General features: G+C 35.8%; 1 protein-coding gene across 1 annotated transcript in view; it reads right to left on the reverse strand.

Annotated features, from left to right (window-relative positions):
- The window catches only part of TRA2A (transformer 2 alpha homolog), a 28,963-nt gene extending 8,192 nt beyond the window's left edge, over window positions 1-20,771 (reverse strand). Inside the window, exons 1-3 of the mRNA XM_044678858.1 lie at window positions 20,703-20,771; window positions 7,308-7,441; window positions 331-496 (exon numbers count right to left, since the gene is read on the reverse strand). Of these exons, the coding sequence (XP_044534793.1) occupies window positions 331-496; window positions 7,308-7,441; window positions 20,703-20,771 (369 nt within the window). The remainder of the gene's footprint in view (window positions 1-330; window positions 497-7,307; window positions 7,442-20,702) is intronic.
- Between the last annotated feature and the right edge of the window lie 384 nt (window positions 20,772-21,155).

The raw sequence follows: 21,155 nt of genomic DNA on the forward strand, positions 1-21,155 counted from the left end.
CATAATATTCCTTAGGGATAGATCAAACATGTTTCCTTAAGGAACATTATGCTTATAAGGATGATCACTACCTCTGCAAAACTACTACTAATGATTAATTCAATACAAGTCCCCCCCCCCCCCCATCTCCCTGCCCTTGGTCTCCTAATCTGAAAAAAGGTGGGGAACTGACAAAACCATCTCTAATCTAAGGTCTCTTCCAGCTCTAAATCCTAAAATCCTAACTGTCCTATGTAGGAAACCAAACAATGCTCTTGTTCCCCAACCATAAAAATCTGTACAAGAAAAGCAGATTATTAATCTGAATTAAATTATTTCTAGATCACATACTCTGCTGCCTGTATGTCTTCTTCGGTTAGACATGGGAGAATGACTTCGGCTCCTTCGACGACGATACTCTGGTGTGTACGACCTACTTCGTGATCGTCTCCTATGAGAATGAGAGTGGGACCTGGATCGAGTGTAGCGTCTATGAGAATGTCTCCTTGACCTCGACCTTTAAAAAAAAATAAGTTTGGTGAGAAAGAGTATAAAGTATCTACCTCAACATGACCTTGAAAATTCCTTAAGTGCAAAGTACAAAATAAAAACCAAATTTCTGCATTTATTTTGAACTAGAAGTTAGATCAGAATTGTATTTTTTAATGGAGATAAGTAATTTTGTGATACTGCTCAAAAGATCACTGAGAAGCCATCATTACTTCCAGTCTCACTGATGATAAAATAGCATGGATGGAAAAGAAATTAATTATTATAATTTATTTACATATTTTAGTAAAAAAAAGGAATATTCTTTAAGTACATCCTTTTGAAATTGCTGTCTCATGACAGAAATGAAGTGTGCTTTGCACATTCTTTGTCTTTTTTTATTCAAGAACCACCATGTGCTGACAGTAAGATAGAGCTTGAGAAAAATTAGGCAACAATAAAGAATCTTCAGAAAAATGGAAAATTCACCCATAGCAACAGAACTCTATCTTCTATTGGTGCTGACTCTATTCTAACATATCATCACTATCACACTGGCATGTGAGGCTAATGTATTATCAATTTTATGTACTGACATCCATCTTATTTCAAAGCTAATTTAAATCATGTATATTTGAATTATACAACTTTTAATTTAGTTTTTTGGGAAAGTTATTTTCCAAAATGAATTAGATGCAGGGGAAGAAATGTGAAAACTTTTGCTTTGAGTTGAAATATGACGTCTACTACATTTAGGAATAAGGGATCTTAAGGTGAAGGTGACTGAGCCAAAGATGAGAAAAGAAATTTATTTCCCACGACTCTCCTACATGGACCCACAGCCTGGCTTCATAAACATGCCATACCTATTTCCATTCCTTTGGTGTCCCAGTAATTCCCTCATTGTCACCTACCTAAATAATAACCACTCTGAAGTCCAATTCATCTTCCATTTTCCTTCTCTGAATATACTGGTGTCATCTTTGATTTGCTTTTTTGAATCTTACAGCATTCAGTTGGTGCCTCACAGTCTAGGTGCCTACTATGTATTGCCTTTATGTGCAATGACTACTTGATAAGCATGATTCTTTTCTGAGCCTTAGCATATATGCCCTAAAGGCAAGGATCCCATTCTGCATTCCTCTGGAGTAGCAGCATTAAGTATCTAAGATTTAAATAATTTCCACCTCTTTCTTCTCTTTGCCTTTCCTTTGCCACTGTGATCTGCCCTCCTTTCTTCTACAGGTCTAAGAGGAAGAAGCATAGGCCCATGGTATATTGGTTTTGACCACTGGCCACCCAGTTTGACTGACTGTTAAGTTACTTAACACTAGGCCTCATTTATTACCCCATCCTGAAAACTATAGGGAGTTTTATCAGGTGCTCTGAAAGGTGGAGGGCCAAATCTCCTCAGCTGTCCCTTCTCTAAGCCATCATCTCCATAACAATCAGACTGATATACCTAAAGCCTCCCAGCTCCTTTTGCCTATTCTAGTCCTCAGACACTCAAAAGTCTTTCATCATCTGTCACCAAGCACTTTAAAAAATATTTTCTAGCACCAACTCCCCCAAACTCTCTATGTTCTAGCCCAAATGGTCTTCTTCATATTCCTTCTACATTTCACATGTCTGTGTACCTTTCCTGAGGTTACTCTTCACTCATTTCTGTGCCTTCAAACTGTCCACCTCTAATTCCTAAAACTTCTGACTTCCTTAAAGACTCATGATCAAGTGTTACCTCTTCCAAGAGGATTTTTTTTTCTGGCTACCCAAGTTGTCAGGGCTCTCTCCCACCAAAAATCACTTTGTATCTACTTATAGAAACGTCCCTGAAGACAGGGACATTTTGTTTTTGTGTTCCCAGTCCAGGGACAAAGAAAGCACTTAAACATGAAGATCCTCCTCAATAGAAAATAAGAACAGTAAAGTCCTTAGCTGCAGCATTTTTTGTAGTAGTAAAGAACTGGAAACGAAGGAGACACCTATTAATTGATATAATTGTAGTGAAAGATGCCTGTGATTTAAGAAATTAGGAATATTAAAAGCAGCATCATTGGGATAAAACTGAAATAGGTTGGTGCAAGGCCAAGAATGTGAAACTATTCACACAAGAAGCACAAAGATTATAAATAATTTTGAGAAAATAACAAAAATACATCAGAGGCTGTACCAATGAGCAAGCTTATTCCTGAGGCAACCTGCAGCTTTCTCCCATGAAAAGGATGGGTACTATGGAGGTGTAACACCACATTATCCTCAGACATGCTAGTGAGTTCTGCTAAAGTTTTTTCTTTTTGGTTGTAAGGGAAGGCTCCTTGGGTAGGAGGTGGGAAAAGGATATATTTGGAAATGAAGGTGAAATGAAAAAAGCTGTAAAGAATAAAAAAAATTAAAATGTTATATTTATCAGCATTTTGGTAGTGAAGAAAAATGGAAAGAGGAGCATAAAGGACAAGTTGAGGACATATAAATGTTTAGAGACAAATCTGTCCTAGACCATTCCTAGTTCCCTTAGCAAGGGGGGGGTGGGGGGTGGGGAGATGGACAACAGGCATCAAGCACCCAGAAACTGTTTATATTCTATCTCCATCTTGTGGCCTTTTAGGATACTGTGGCTAAAACCTGACTTGCCAGGAATATGGTATAATGGAAGGAGTATCCAACACAAGTCAGGAAATGGAGGATAAATTAGCTAAAGGAATTAGGAAATGGCAATTTCTAATGAGGAGGGTAGAAGACAGCCCCTGCCATTCATCACACCTACAATTGCCTCCTAGCCAATCTTTACCCTTTAAAATCCTACCTCCAACCTGGCTCTGCAGCTTGTTTATTATTAGGACATCAGACAACTCCCTCAGAGTATTGGATCGGAAGGTCCCCATCAAGCTAGAGAAGTCTATGATTCAGAGTACACAGTGAGTGGAAGATTGTGCATTTTTACACTGCAATACGTACTGAGCAGAGTTTAGAAATAGATCATTATTTGGTCCTTTATAATCAAGATGGTTGAACATCACCATATTAAACAAGAGACAAGACATAACTAATGGATTATATTTTGGAGACTAAATGCTACAGGAGTATAAGATTAAGGGTTGGATCCCAAAGGATCACTTCAGCTTATGGTCTTCAAGGAAAGATTGCTCATATAAAATGTACAGCTATGGAAAAAGTTTTGAGGTCTAGAAAATTCAGTCATATGGCCAGTTAGGGACAAGTTGCCTGATTCCTACTCTGGAGCTCTTTCTAATAAACCACTTTGACTCACATAGTCCTGAGAGAGACAGAAGGAGAAGAGGGTTCTACTAAATTATCTCTAAGGTCCCTTCTAACTTTGAATCCCACAGTTTCATGACAGCTATGTAAAATAACTGCTCACTTCAGATTCTAGCCCCCAACAAACGTACGTGCGTGCGTGCGTGCGTGTGTGTGAATTGTCATCTTAGTTAAGGTAACAGGACTTGTACGGAAAAATTTAGCTTCCAAAATCCAATTTTATGGTTTCCCTGTCCACTTTCTGTCCTTACTTTGAACTCAAAATAAAAGGGGGGAAAAAGGGAAGAAAAAAAGATACACCCCAGATTCTTACATATGGGGAAAAGTGGTGACACAGCTGTCTATCCTCTCTAGACACCAATCTTTTCAATATTCTATAAGTACTCTATCATGGTCTTTATTGGAAATTATTTTGATTGTAAAATAAAAGACTTCTTTTAAATGCAACTACTTGAATTCTAGTTTGTGTTCTTATATCAAATCTTTACGTGTAAAAGAATGGAATCATTACTATCTGTATAGCTAGAAGGAGGCAGTACCCAGTGGTTAATTCCAACCAGTTTTAGAATACATATTTTTACCAAAAACATATTTTTCTTAAGCAGATATTTTAAATTAATTTCTTGGATGAATTCAAATAGGCTGCATCTTTAGTTTGCATAGAAAAGAAGAGATGGAATTGTTTCAAAACTGTATCAAGCACTTGATAGGAAAAGGGAAGAGGGAAGACCACAAGATAAACATTTTGCACAACTTAGAATTTGTTATAAAAGAAAGCCTGCCAGAATGAGTTTCCATAAAAATAGGTGCTCCAATTAATTTTCTCTCTAACTTAAAAGCTTTTCTTTAGAATCATATCCATTATTAGAATTAGGGGGGGAGAGAGAGAGAAAAAAAACCTGATTCCTGGCTTATGTTTCTATAATTTCAGGTCCCCATTATATATTACATTAAAAAAGGACTGAATTGTGTTATTTAAAATAAGGAACTTCTGAAAGTGAATTAATTTCAAATACAAAGTTCCTTGAGGAGAGCACTGATCTAGCTCTTCTTTAACAACTGTCATTTTGTAGGGTCAGTCTTTTCTCCATCAATGCAGATCCCAGGCCACTTACTCATGCCCGATCTTGTACGGTTCACATCCCTTGCTCTATGTCCTCTGGAGAAGATCCAATCTATATACCAGTGGCCTCTGGCTAGTTCTTTTTTACTTTTCCATATGTTACCAATGCAGCAAATAGGCATCTGTTATAACCATCTGTTATTTTCTCCTCTCTCAATGAATGACCACCTTTTCTCATCAAGTACTTCAGAAAGCTATTCCTCTCTTATACTACATCTACTATCACTGAAAATATCCTACTACTGTGTCTGATCTTTGATTTATTAGAGAAAGATTCTCCTTCTGCTGATACCCATAGAATCTGAGGACTTGGATTCAAATCCTGTCTCTGATGTTTACTACTTGCATGACACCGGACAAATACAAACTCCCTGCATCTTAGTTACTTTATCAGTAAAATGACATGGTTTCTGGAGTCTGTTACAGCTCTAAATGTATGGTGTTATAAGTTTTCTCAATCACCACTTCTACTATCATATTTTCCCTCTGCTGATGAGTTTATAGCAGGCCTCTCTATTAAAGATGTGGTCTTTTCCCAGCAGGACACCAAGGTGTTTTTTATAAGTCAATCCTACTACTGATTGGCATTAGTTTTGACTTGCTCCATTTCCAACTTGGGAAAGTTTCCTCTTCTCTTCAGAAAACCTGGTAACCCCTCAGAACTGAGGGCTTGCAGTACTAATGTCAGACTTAAATAGTCAACTCAGACAACAACTCAGAATTCTAGAGCTCAATCAATCCATCAGTTTCAACTGCCATGGTAGTTGGAATCACGGACATGAGTCATGATTCTCAGCAGAGGTTCCTCTACAAACTTTTCTTTTTGGATTTTAGTCAAACATTTTAAATCCTATCTTGGTAATTGGTGGAAGCTGCAACTTCCTAAAACAAGAAATTGGAAAAATGGAAAACTTACTTCATTTTCAAAAACTGAACACATTCAAATTAGCATGCACAGTGCTCTGTTTTTTGTTTGTTTAAAAAAAAAAAAAAGGAAGACTAACTTTTCCTTGGATCTTTTACCTGCTACACTTCCAACACATGTCAGTTTGTCCCTCAGGTAATCTGGTGAACACTGTCCACCTCTCAGCTCAAAACTTAAAACTTCTGAACTCAAGAGATCTGCCAGTCTTAGCTTTTTCCAAGAGCCGAGACTACACAAGTGCCCTAACATCACAACAGTTTCTCTTTTGTAGCCAACAGAAGCTTCCTAGATATTTGTTGCATGAATGAGAAATTCAAAATCACATAAAATATTTAAGGAGTGTAGGTCAAACATATTAAGGTTATTTAATTCCAGTCAACCACTCTGCTACCACTTTATAAAGATAAATAAGTGTTCTCCTTTCACCAACAATCTCATATTAATTAAGCAAGGTCATTATTAAGGCTGTTATTTATATGGCAACTATACCCACTTTTAAAATGTTCAATTTGATAACAGTTTGAGGCTTCATACAATTGAATTAGAATTAGTCAAAAATCATTCTTGCCCCTGAAGGAAAAAAAAAAAATCAAGGAAACTACTTTGAGTACAACTGAATTAGAATTAGTCAAAAAACATTCCTGCCCTTGAAATAAAAAATAAAATGAACAAAAATCAAGAAAACTACTGACTACAATTGAATTAGAATTAGTCAATTGAATTAAAATTAGTCAAAAAACATTCCTGCCCTTGAAATAAAAAAAATAAAATCAAGAAAAATCAAGAAAACTATTTTGAGTACAATGAATTAGAATTAAAATTAGTCAAAAAACATTCTTGCCCTTGAAATAAAAAAATAAAATCAAGAAAAATCAAGAAAACTACCTTGAGCACAAATGAATTAAAATTAATAAAAAAATTATTGCCCTTGAAATAAAAAAAAAAATAAAATCAAGAAAAATCAAGAAAATGACCTAGAGTAGAGCTGAATTAGAATTAATCAAAAAATTTTTTTGCCCTTAAAGTACAAAGACAACAACAAAAAAAATCAAGAAAACTACCTTGAACACAACTGAATTAGAATTAGTTCATTGAATTAAAATTAGTAAAAAAACAAAAACATTCTTGCCCTTGAGGTACAAAAAATAAGATAAAAATCAACAAAAATCAAGGAAATTACTGAGTACAACTGAATCAGAATTAGTTACTGAATTAAAATTAGTCAAAAAATATTCTTGCCCTGGTAAGTACAAAAAAAAAAAAAAAAAGGAAAAAATCAAGAGAACTACCTTGAATACAATTGAATTAGAATTAGTTAACAGATATAAGATTAGTCAAAAAACATTCTTGCCCTTGAGGCACAGAAAAATAAAAATCAAGGAAATTATCCTGACTAGAACTGAATTAGAACTAGTCAACTGAATTGAAATTAGTCAAAAAAGCATTCTTGCCTTGAAAGTACAAAAAAATAAAAAACAAGGATACTACCTTGAGTAAAATGTCTAATACACTTACCTGGATTTTGATCTTGATCGAGAGTGGGATTCGGAATGTTTAGAAGCCCTTGATGGACTACGAGATCCTGACCTGCTCTCCGATTTTACACGAGCAGGACTCCCCGCTGGAGATTTTGACTGAGAGCGAGACTCCTAACAAAGAAGACAGTATTACAAATGGCAGTGGTCATGCAGATGCCTAACACCTAACATTTAAGTACCGTAATTATATTATATTGATTGCTCCTGAAAGACAAATGGTTAGGCAACACCCTCCAGAAAAAAATTTCAGCTCATTAATAGCCCATTGTTAATACTGCATATACTGTCCTCAAATAATTCCCTACTTGAACCAGATCACCAATTCTCTATTAACTAAGCAATCATGCAAATTCATCTACAACTTGATCATACAGACACTGGAACATAAACCATACATTTACTTAACCTAGGACCCATTCATTCTTCCAGATTCTTTTAATTCTACTTCACTCGTGCTTTCTACTTTTCTTCATTCTTCATTGAGTTTTTCCTTTTTCATACTTCGTGTATTCTTCCCCAATTCAAACAATTCATAATAGCCTTAAAAAATATTCAAGTGCTTCTATCTGACCAATCTTCTGTTCAATTTTTTCCCCCATTCAATTTTAATTTTCTGATCTTTAATACTTTTCATTAGCCTTCTTTTATCTTGATTTATCTTCCACATTCTTGGAAAAAACTCTTCAATTTCTTCACGAACATTAACCTTAATGGAAAAAGAACATTTAGTATATTTAAGCACGTGGGGATTATAAAACTCTGCTGGAGTTCAGAATGTTATCTACCAAATGGAAAAGCCAGCAGGTAAAGTGCAAATAACTATTTTATAAAAACAATTTTTAAGTCTTTAAAATTGTTTAAGAATCTAAATTTTAACACGAGAATTTACTGGAGAATTCTAAATGCTTTTACCATATCGAGTGACCCTCCTCCCCTTTCAGAATTCATCCCTAACCTTTATCATATTCCATGAACCCTAAAAAGTGTATATAAGTCAATGCTACAGGCTGAATTATTAGAATATGGGGCTAATATTAAATAGATTTTTGGTGTGTCCCTAATTGTTAGGTTTCTACTACACTTCAGTGTCTCAGGAGACTAACTTGTTAGGAAGCTTTCACTAAGCCTGACTATATGATCAAGTAGCTTTTAAAGCCAAACCTCTTGGTCAGAATTGTTTGTATGAGCTTGTCCAGATCCATACACAATACAAGTAGTAGTCATACAGTTACTACAACTACCGCTACTTGAACTGCCCTCTCTAAAGCCCCATTTTACAAGATATACACAGCAAAGATTCCAAGAGATCTGAACTTTCTCACAAAATTACTGGCTAACCCTAAGAATTCCCAATTATCCCTACTCCTAAAAACCCTACGATCTCATTAAGCTAGGTTAAGACTGAGCATCCTGACAATCAGAGCATGTACCTACCTCTTCAGACCCATGCAGTCTAACACAGCAGGATTGTTGACTACCACTATTTGTACATACCTAATTGAACTCACACTTTACAAGACATATGCAGATTCAGAGCTATCCAAAAACTTCCTGCCTTACACCCTTCAACTTCTAATTTTAGTAAATTAATACGCTTGCATATTTTTACAGTTCTGTCTCTAATAACAGGAAATAATTATTATAGCAAACAATCAAACTGAGAAAACAAGGAGAAAAGATCAGGAATTTCTAATTCTTTGCTGAAAACTAAATTTTGAAAATTGTCAGTGGTGAGTTTAAGCAGGCATCTCCATAAAACTCTCTCCTTACCAGCTTTGATTCACAGTGGTTATATTTCAGAAGCAGATGTGTATAAATCTACGTACCACAAAAATAAGTGATCAAACTGCTTCAGGGAGTTTATTTAAAATAATCTGACATTAAATTCTTTTGTGAAGCAAAATTGCTTTTAAAGGTCTATCGGTCTTCACTTTAGATATGAATTTTTACATGTTATTCAGAACATGTATCTAGAATTAGGGGCATCTGGGTCCTCTTGGTTTAACTATTCTCTTGTCCCTATATACCTACTACTGAAATGAAGTTCTTATAAAAGGAAAAATGTAAAGTTAACTCTTAAATTGTTTTCACTTTCTCTTTATGTAGAGAACACAAATTACAATGTACTTCTTGGGATAGGAAAGAAGAATTTTATCATAAAATAGCAATTTGGTTTCTCTGTCTATGCAAGATTTGAAAATGGGTGCTAAATCATTCCAATTTAATAAAAATTCTATACCACTTAAGACATGATTTAATGTAAAATACTGGATCATCAGTTGTATGTCTCTATTGTATAACTCAAGTAGGTCTTCCTTTTATGAAGCTTTCTTTCTATATTTTTCTTTCAAACTTGTCTTTTAATTTGAAAACCAGAAGGAAAATCAACTAAAAGTCTACAAGAAATTTAGGACAATGTTGTAATTGGAACTCCAAGGTCTTGATTTGAAAGTAATAAATTCATTAGTAGCTAATACAATTGCCTAAAGGTAGTTGGCATAATTTCTGAATGAAAAACACCCCTCCCCACATTTAGATATTCTACCTTTAATTCTCATTTAGCTACTTATTAATGAGACTAAATTTTCCACCTTATTTCATATGCTCTAGTCTAGTTCCTGTAACCATGAAGCAAGCATGGGTACAATTTCATCATCAAAGTGGCAACACAGCAAGCACTTCAGAAACTAAGATTGGCTATGGAGCCACAGCAGGATGTAATGGATAGAAAGCTGGTCTATGAGTTGGAAAGACCTGAGGGGTTCAAGTCCTGACCAATGGCAGGGAACAACTTCTCAGTGTCTCCTTGGCAATACCCTATGACTATAATTTATAGATAAGTTGACAATCAGTAGAGGGAGTTTCCACACCAGAGTTCCAAATATGAATAGATCTCCCCAACTTCTACCTACCCACCTCCCCCTAAAGCCCCACAAATGCTATAGTTCACAAACACATCTCTTAAGAGCAAGGTCTCAAAGACTATAAATTAACTATGCTTAAATAAAATAAAAGCCTCTTTCTCTTTAGGTATACTTTCTAAAAAATCAGATTCATCAGCATAAAATTAGCTTTGTAATGCTATTAGTATATCCTACATTAAGGATTGTTCTATGGTATTAAAACGCCTTACACTATCTCTTGCAGTACTTTTGTTTCATGCCATATACTACTACCACCAGTGGTTCTCAAAGTGTGGTCCAAAGACTCCTTGGGAGTCAAAAGTACTTTTATCATAATATAAGACATTTTAACTTTAAATATGGTAATTATCAATAGATATCCAGGGGTATACTGGAATCAGTTCCTATTGGCTGATTGTTAAATATTCAGTGTCAGCATTTATACCCTGAAAATGGGCCTTGATTTACTGTTTTGTTCACTGTCTAGACTTACATAATGGAGAAAACGTCAATAATTAAGATTAAATTTAAAGTGTTGTCTTTGGAAAGTCAGTTCTTAAATATTTAATAATATAAAACTGGCAATAATTCACATAAAAACTTTGCAGGGAGAGGGGAGGTAGGTTCTCAATGATTTAAGAGTATAAAAGACTCCTGAGACTAAAAAGGTTGAGAATCATTGCTATGCATATTTTATTAAAAATTCACAAATAACTTTTTATGATCCCAGTTTCACACTAACATAATATGCTTTACCCTCAGGGTCAGTAGAAACCTTAAAAAAAAAGGTGACTAAATTAATTACTTTCTTATGTATTGAACTTAAGCAAGTATATGTTGCAATAATTGAGGTTAAATATATAGAACTTAAAGTTAAACCATTTCTGATTCATTCTTAAAATTTGCATGTGAGGTTATTTTTCCTCTTCCCTTATAGGATAAAAATTTTAGTGAACAAATAAACATGCATTTGCATCTTAGGTCACTGTTTGTATGCAGTACCTCATCTTAATATAGTTTCTGTCTTAACAGTCTTACAGAAGGTTATTTAATAGGGAAAAAAATAGCAAAGGTGACTATTCAGTACTTTATCAGATAAAGTTTCATGTAAAAATTTGTGATTTTTTTTGACAAATGTTAAATATATCTTTCTAGAACTTGCTCAGATTACTTCATCCTCCTAAACTTCACATCCCAGCATGTTCCTTCCTGAACACTGTTCATTTCAGGTAGATCAATTGATCACTATGTTCAGTTAAGAAAAGTTACCCTCCTAAATTCTACCATGTCCTTGCTGGCTGTTGAGGCTCATTAAGCTATCCTCTCGTTTGCTCCAAATGCTTCTAAAAGACTCTTCTTGAGTTTACTGGACTGGTCACATCTTTCCCATTACCTACTTGAACTCGAACTTTTATAGCCGCTCTTCAACCAACCCAGGGCATACATAACTTTTATCATCTCATTGTGTCTATACCCTTTACTTGCACAGAAACTACAAATTTCTGGAGAGCAGAAAATCTATGTAATAATTCTTTTCATAAGGTATTTAAATGCTGATGCAACAGGTCCAGAAACAATACTGACATAATCAAAACTTATTTTAAAAATTCATGTGCCTTCATAAAAAGTAAAATCCATAACGAGGCACAGCTGGCATTTTTATCTTAGACAATATAAAATAGAAAAAAAGAACTTATAAAATGTATTTCAAATTTTTTCTTCAAGCACAAACTTACCAATGTTTAATATAAATTAATATATTTACTTTGGTTAATACTGGGTTAAGCTATTTTGAATGAAAAAGCTGTGAAGCTTTAGGTGCAATTTTCACTAAACATGTTTAAACAATTGGGACTATAATAAGTCTTCTATGAAAAACTAATGATAACCATCATTCTAGTCTAAACTCAGTCTACAGGTGAAATGGTCTGAATTAAAAATCTTTCCCTCAGACATTCAAGAAATGATCTAAAATGTTAATATGAATAAAAACTGAATAAAAAACTAGAGTTGCCTTTGTACCTTATGTCTCCAGATTAGACTAGTATTTAAAATATCCAAGAGGAGCAGTTTTTGCTTGCTCTTAAAAAACTCCATTCTTAACTACTTGAATAAAAAGCTTGATTGATAGTTTAGCAATATTAAATGATATGGTGTCCAGTTTAAATAGAAAAGTAAAAGTAGATAATCAAGAGGATGCTGTCACTTTTAAAACGATTTTATATCAGTTATCCAGAGTCAGCAATAGGAGTATATTAATTATAGCATGGATATCTTCTAAAAAGTTGATTTCTAAGAAATTTGCTTAAAACTCTTAGGAATGAAAAAAAATTCGAGTATGTATTTTTAAAAAATGGAATGTTTTAATAAAATGTTGGAATACCTCTTTTAAAAATAAATACTATGCTAAAAATACCTGAGAGATTTCTCTCTATGGCTGGTAGCTGCCCTTAGTCTAAAGAGACAGAACAGATGAGCTTTCTCCAAGTCAAGATAAAACAAATCTCTCTATCCCAAGCAAATATGTTCTCTTAGATCCCGTAGCTTATAAGTTCAAAGTTCCTGGGGCCCTGCTTTCAGGCTTCCTTAATTGCTTATTTTGTTAAAAGTTTTTTTTTTTTAAATCTTCTTTGCATCTCTTTTGACTAAAAAGTCTCTTTTTTCATTCAATTTTTGAAGATTCAGAATATGCTTAACATGATTTTAGTATAACATAAGATCCTCCAAATGACAACTGCCATCTTTACTTACTTTATTAAAAACCAAAATCAAAACTTTTTGAGGGCTTGGTCTGTCAAACTCAATCAGGGAGGAAATACAACTTCACTACTCAATCTTGGGAACTCTGACCTGGGCCAAGTCACCCCTCCTTAGGCCACCCTAGGCTCCCTGGGCTCATCACAAAGGTGACACTTAGTGAGATCACCCAATTACTGAAACCCATTGGCAGCCTGGAACTCTACTCCAGAGATCAAGAAAGCTGGCAACCTCAACAGCAGCCCAAGTAGCTGGTGTTACAGTTAGGGGCCATCATATCTAGTTTTTACATATCTTTAAAAGAACAGTTTCCTAACTTATGATTTTGTGTGATTTCCTTTCATTAAGTGCCTCTTAACATATGACACAGTCTACTTTAGAGTAAAATTTCCCAGTGCACTTATAAGAAATTACCCATATATAAAAATTGTGTATGTTAGTTTATATTCTGGAGTTTGAAAAGAATCAAGCTATAAAAACAATACTCAAAGAACAATGATTAATGTCATAAAAACAGTATTGTTTTTCAAAGTTAACAACTTGGGGACTGGCACTTATGAGTTAGTTATAGCAATAGAACAACTTTTAAATTAGGCGACTCTAGAGCTCTAGTACTGGAGTAAAAATCTTAAGCATGCTTTCCAAACTTTCCAAATTCTCCAAACTCAGCAGCTACTGCATGCATCTTTTGTAATTCTCAGAAAGGCCAATAGGGATGAAATGGCTGTATTTTTTTTTTTAAATTACAAACATTAGAGAGGAATAGGAATTTAATATGTTTGCCAAAAGGGCCCAAAACCTTTGTTGAATTCCCCTACTCCACCTGTTTTCTCTTATATTTATTTTTATTCTGTTTAGACTGAATTTTCCCCCCTTTTTCTTTTTTTAAAAGACTGAACATTCTAAACCATAAAAACAGTTTTTACAGGGTCTGGGGTCAGAAGACTTCCTTTTCTAATTTTGGTGTTTTGTGCTAAAATCACAAACATTAGGGAAACACAAGCTTCCGCTGTCAAATCAAACTGGAAGGGAAGAAGATCCTATTGTGTCTCTCCCCACTTTTCTGCAGGGTTGCCTGATTCCTATTTCCACCTAATTGTCCCCACTCTTATCCTCCTTGGGGTCTGCTGATTCTGTTAAATCTAAAAGATGAAAATCAGTCTTAATGCCCCCAGCTTGAAGAGTTTAAATTTTGGTTTTAGATCCTGTTTTTAACATTTTAACAGAGGCAATCATCAAGTGTAAATGTACATGATGCTGAGACACACTAGCTAACAAAAAATTTTAGTAAGCTCTCAGATGAGCTTTGGGAAACTGCGTGAATGGGGGAGGGGGTAATGAAAGGATGAATGGGTTCTAAGGGCAAGTTCAATACTACACAAACTATCCTATATTAGGTAATTTTAGTTAATTTAAAGAACAGGGGCCTCCCATCTACCATTCAGATGTAATTCTTTTTGCATTTTTCTCTGAGGGCATCCATCCATCATAGGTCACCTTTTCCAAGCTCCTGGACCTTACCCTTTATTTGACCACATTTCAGTAAAAGTTCTGGGCACTAACAGTTAAAAATATAACTTTAACCAAAAATACAAAACTACAATCATCTATTAAGACTTGTGCCAACTCCATTTGAGCTCTGTTACACCACTACTCTCTCCAAATCTAACATGTTCTCTTACTAAAAAGAAGTTAGCTGGTGAATATTTGGGCTTTAAGGTGTTCCCAAACAGTCTGTGTTAACAAAGAAATGGAAGCATGGAAAGAGAACATTATAACACTTCATACCTTCTCCCCCATCGAAATCCCATACCAATCCTGGTAGCCATAACTGCCATAAATAATGGCACTTACAATTCTGAGACTAAACTAAATATAAGCTCGAAAAGTCTATTACAGATTAACTAATCCAGCTTTTCGCAAATTATTTCTTAACCTGAGGAAAGGAAAAGGCCTTTCCCAAAGCCAGTTTGAATTGAAGAGACTTGAAAAGTTGTCTAAAAAAGAACCTCCTTTTTCAAAGTTGAAAGGATTAAGGCATGATTAGCTTTTGTAGGCTTCATGAAATTAACATAAGCCTTTTTATTATTTTTAAATAACATTAGCAAATTTACAATAAACACAGTAAAATAGTTTAAATCATGAGTAGCTGATACTGTTCTGTGTTCTGTAAAGGACTAACATTACCCTCTACCACTACTAGTAAAAAAGGAAAGAAAACAAAATAAATCATTCTTGCATTGCTGGCTTTGGCTACTGCCAATTTCTTTTTTTTTTACACACTGCTTTATTCTTCATCAACTCTGTTTAAGATCTTGGAGAGGTGAAGTGAACTATTTTTGCTCTCCTAGTTGGTCAATTTGATTTCTGAGTTGCCCAAAGGAGTAAAGGCTGGCCATCGTAAGGGGAAAACAGTTATCTGAAATTCCAAGTAATTTCTAACCTCCTGATCCTCTTTAACCTTCAGTTTGCCTATCTTTCTACCATTTTATCTCTGGCATATTTTATCTCTGGCACCCTTTGGATGCCTTCTTCCTTTTTAGTGACTTTCTCCTACATGCCTTGAAATGGACTATTCTGAAACCTCCATGTCTGTTGAAATCCCTCCAAGGTGCAATTTAGGAGCCACCATTTCCATAAAACTTTCCTGGATACTATAAATTGGGTTTGCACTAGGGGTGGGAGACACGTGGGCAATATATTCCATTTGTCTTAAAAAATGATTGCCTAATCATTAGCTATCAATCAATAAGCATTTATTAAATGCCTTTGTGCCAAGGCACTGTGCCAAATTCTGGGGATACAAAGACAAAAATTAAACAGAGATACAACATGCCCTTAAATATATACAAAATAAGTACAATGTAATTTTGTACTTATTACAACTTACAGCTAGAGGGATCAGGAAAGAGGCTTCAGGTAGCGATGATATGAGAGCTGAACTTTGAAGTACTAGGGACTTGAAGAGGCTGGGGAGTCTTAAGAGGTATAACTACATTATTTCTACTTGGAAATGACTATAGTGTAGGAAACAAAAGGAATTAATACAATTTAAGTTATCAACCTCTTCCCTCACCAAATCTTAAAAGTAATGAGTATTAACAGAAAATTTGTTAACTCAATTATCCCATTTATTTTCTTTCTTCTTTTTACTCATTCTAACTCAACTAGAAAAAGCTGGTAAAAAGAAAAATGGACATGGATTATCTGTCCCTGAAAATATGACTCTGATAAGGCAAAGGACTTGGGGTTTGGTTTATAATCCTCTTTTAAACACCACCCAAAACTGCTTGTCAGCATTGGGAGGGGGGAGGGAAGAGGGGAGGCAAAGAAAATGAATCATGGGAAAATTTTTTAAAAAAATAAATGCCACCCCCAATTTTTTTTAACTAGTCCATTTCCTGAGCTTCATTAGAATGCATAGGTATAATGACAGAGGAGCAAAACTGACTTCAGTCTAACTATTTACTTATAATTAGTTTATTAAACTAAGATCAAATGTTATATTTTAGGCTTGTGAACATTTGTTAAAAGGTTAATCTTCTACAATTTATAAACCTTTTTAAGCCCCTTTTTTATTATAGTAACAACTTTAAGACAGAGGGGCAAAGGCTAGGAAACTGGAGTTAAGTAACTTGCCCAATGTCACACAGCTAGGAAGTGTCTGGTGTCAAATTTGAATCCAGGCCTTATTTTCTATCTACTGTACCACCTAGCTGCCCCCACAAACTTTTTTAAAGTTAATTTCCCATAACCCTCAATTAATAATCTATATTTTAAGGAATAAATTAATATCCATAGCATCCTCCCCAACTCTAGTTATTTTTGATTTCTTAAAGGCCATTTCACTTTCTTGGAAAACATTCCTAGATTTCCTTATGCTTTCCTAATTTCTGTTCAGGCCATAATTATTCTTTTGAATCATTAGAAAAGTCTCACACACCTCTCTATTCCTACTGCCAGCTCCTTATTAGGTCATTCTCCCTCACATCATTTCAATCCTGAATTGAAGGTAACTTCCTACCTTTAATTTATTTCCTTTCTAAAAAACTCTTATCTTTTATTTTAGAAGCAATACTAATTATTGTTCCCAAGACTCAGTAAAGGTTAGGCAATTGGGGCTAAGTGACTTCCCAAGGTCACACTAGTTAAAAAGTGTCTGAGGCCAGATTTGTACCCAGGATCTCCAGTCTCCAAGCCTGTCTCTTTATCCGCTGAGCCACCTAATTGACCCTATTTTTAATTTTTAAGCCATCCTGCATACTAGTGCCAGATCAATGTTTGCTATGCTGCTTTCACTTTTGCTATATTCTTTTCAATCCTCTCAATTCAAGAGATAACTTGCAATTAATTGCCTATTGGATTGCATTCGAACTCCCCAGTTTGTCTGCCATTCAAAGTTCTCCACTATCTCACAGTACCCTACACAGACAACCTTGTCTGCTACCAAGCCATTCCAACCTAGTTCCTTTAATGACACCTGACATTCATTTTCTCTTTCTCTCTATCAAAATGCCATCTCTTCCACAGAAGGCCCAGTTCAAATTCCATCTCCCAAGCAAAGCCTTTCTTAAGTACTTTCAGCTTACAAATGTGGCAACACAGTATAGTAGCAAGAGCACTGCACTTCATGCCAATAGACCTGGATCTGTTGCCAACTGTGCCACTAACTGGGTTTGTTTAGGCTGCATTTTTTAAAGCTCTTTGAGTTGAGTCACACTCTCTTTGGATCTCAGCTCCCATAAAAAAATAAAAGGACTGGTACATACATCAGGATTTGTAAACTTGTTGTAAATTAAGGAACCAGACCAAAACTTAAAAGCCAGAACAATTTTTCACCTTTCTTTAAAAAAAAAAAAAAGGAAAAGAAAAAAGAAAAAGAAAGAGGTTCCTAAAGTGGAAGTAAACAAGCATCTCAAAAGAATTTTTGGAGCGGTCTAAAGAAACAGGTTTGCACCTACACAAAAAGTTCTGATACAACTGAAACCCCTATGTTCAGCTGCTCTTCCCTCTCCAGTTCACTCACAACTTAACTTGGAATAGGTATCCAAGACTGAAGAAAGAGCAGCCTTCAGGAAGGCCTCCAGTGAGACTAGATTAGAGTGGAGCTGTCCAGTGCTGATAACAAAATTTGAACCCTCATTACTGGGGAAAGATATTTTTGCAGTTTCAACTAAGAATGTGCAAAAAAATACCCTGTCAAGTGTTGGGATCCTGACACCTTTCAAACTCTGTGACCTGTTTATTTCCTAAATTCCTTCTATACTTACTTTATTCATCTGATTTAATACTTGATTCTAAAACTATCCTGTTTCAAGATTTTCAATTTTTTGAATCCACCACAGCACCTTGCTGAGGGAGCAGCAGGAGCTCGATTTTTACTAAATTGTTGATTGCATTCCAAAGGACAAACATAATAATTAATGGGGTTAGTAACAAATTTCACCCCACTATATTTCCCTTTCTAAATCTGGTTTTTCAAACAGCAAAGAACACTTCACCTTAAATGGGAAAATTCCAGCTATTATACTCAGCAAACTTATTTTAAAAATGTCCTTAATACTGGACATAAGTCTCTGAGGCTCAGAGAAACAACAATGTGTTATATTTTCATTCCTTTCTTTAAAAAAAAAAAGAGAAAAATTATCAATTAAAGGGAGGAAAGCTCAACATCCTTTGTCTTTTTGTAGGAAAAATACACACAGTTCAACAATAAAAATATTAACTATTGCCAGTGATTTCAAAAATCCTTTGTTACCATAAAAACACAATGCTTCTCCATTTTTTTATCCTCAAAAAATTTATCCCTTCAGTGTATAAGAGTAGTACTGGTCATTCTAAAGCTACTACAACTGCCCTTTCAGAAAATATTTTGTCTTCTTGAAATATTCAAACTCAAATCAGATGCAACAAATTATGCTGCATTATATAATATGACAAATCTCATAGTGTCCCAATTTGTCATCTGCCCCTAAAGGGGCATTCTGTTTTAAAACTATGTGGATTTTACAGGAAGTGAAAAGTAGACTAATATAAAAATAGCCAAACCTGAAAAAGATTCTAGTTTAATTCTTCTTCACCTGTATTATCTCTCAAGCTCATTTTACTTTCACAGAAACCAGATTTCCATTTTAAACCTATTCTTTAAAGAATAGGGATAGGAAGAGGTCCAGTGGATTTCACTGGCCTAGAGAACTTTAGGGGAAACTCCCTCTACCAATGGTTTGGCTTCTTCTCAGCAACATAAGTCTTCAGAGTTGTCCTAGAGCACTGGGAGGTTCAGTGACTTGCCCAGGTCAAATGAACCCAAGTCTTCCTAGCTTCCAGGCCAGCTTTCTAGCCACAATACTACCTGCCCCCCATGTTGCCGCCTATAAATCAAAAGACCACTTCCTAACTGGTGAGCTATCAAAAATAGTATCCTAAAAATCTATAAAGGACTATAGTAATATTTCACATTTATATGGTATTTTAAGTAGTGTGGAGTTTTGCAAAGTACCTAGATATTATTTCATTTGGTCCTCACAACAATCCTGTAGAGGGACAGCATACAAATTCTGAGAAGAAAAGCAATACTGAGCTTACTGTTGTCACATTAAAAGTAGTTGTCTACAACTTTTTCAAAGTGACAAAAATATTTTTTCCTGTGATTACAAACAGCTGTAATAATGAAAATGGAAAAAACTAAAAAAACAAAAACAAAAAAAAACTTTTTTCATATTAAACTTGTCAGTGCCTTACTAGTATTTTTAGCTAGGCTAAAATAGGAAGGAAGGTACATAAAGTACCTCAGGTCCTCTCATAAAAGTCTCCAAATTATACTCCTTTATTGAGAGGAAGATTTCTCAATACAAAACACTAAGATGAACTATTAAGGATCTTTCATTTTCAACATTAAAATGAAATGTTCTGAATGTTGTTTTTTTTAATTACAAGGGCTAAGAGGAAGGATAGTGGGAGGGTCTGAAGAAGGATGGTTAGGCTTCAGGACCTATACTAAAAAATTTCTAACTTCTTTTAAAGTAGAGGAAACTAACACATAACCTATTTTATTCTAAAATAAGAAGTTAAATCTGGAAAAAAAAACCTTGGGAATACCTAGTAGGGAAAACAGTACAGATAAGCTATATAAAATCGACAGTTGCATGTATAATTAAAATTTTTAAATGAAAAGTTAAAAAGTGGAAACCATTTTGGTTTTGTTTTTTTTTTTTCTGATGGGGGGAAGAGTGTGCCACAATGACTACTTATGCAAGTTATTCTTAGCCCAGGCTCCTTTAAAATGGTATTAATTCTGTTTTTGTTTTTTTTTTCCCCAGAAATCTCGTTGTTAGAATACTTTTACATTAAGTTTCTCAAGGGAGCCAATACTCTATAAAAACGAGCAGTCACATCATTCTTCATCTCTGTATCAGAAATGGTCTGAATTATTTTACCACAAAGTTGCTCTTTTACATCTTCCTCAACAAGGGAAAAAACCCATGCCCAGCCCCTACCTCCCTGCCTGGTTCCAGAAAGCTCGGGACAGTTGGGAAGTAGGGCCTGGTGCAGTGGCAGGAGCCCAGGGTGGCATTTCAGCTGTCACCAGTGGCAGGGGCGCCCATCCCCAGGGGGACTAGTTTCTGAGACTCTCTTTGGCCGGATTGTTGAGAGGAAAATGCTCGGGATGCTTAGCTGCTGCCCGGACAAGTGACTGGGTTCCCTCCCTGCACTGTGTGTCCGTGTGCGGAGGCACTGGCGCGCTCAGGTTTCCCAGGCTTTGTGTGCGAGTCTCCCGGCATCTCCATAGTGAGGAAGGAGGCTCAAACCAAACTCGGGGCTAAGTTTCACTCTGTAGCTGGGGGCGCGGCCGGCTGTCCTGCACTCCCTACAACCAAGACTGTTCTCGGGGTCCCGCATGCCTCGGGGGGACTCCCTCTCGGGGGCCGACGCCGCAAAGATAGTGGGTCCCGAGGTCTAACGGGCACAGTGGGGGCGGTTGGTGGCCCGGTCACGCCCTCCTGCCTCCCCCACCCCGTGACCCCCGAGGCAGCCCTAGCTCTGGGTCCCGGGGTGCCCCTGGGGAGAAGAGGGCCCCGTAGCCTCAGTTTCTCCCTCTGCCGGATAGAGTGGGGGAGCCGGGCTCCTCCAAAGGGAGCAGCCGTTTGGGGGGGGGGCAGAGCCGG

This window comes from Gracilinanus agilis, chromosome 5, assembly GCF_016433145.1.
Source record: "Gracilinanus agilis isolate LMUSP501 chromosome 5, AgileGrace, whole genome shotgun sequence".
In the NCBI taxonomy this organism is placed as follows: domain Eukaryota; kingdom Metazoa; phylum Chordata; class Mammalia; order Didelphimorphia; family Didelphidae; genus Gracilinanus; species Gracilinanus agilis.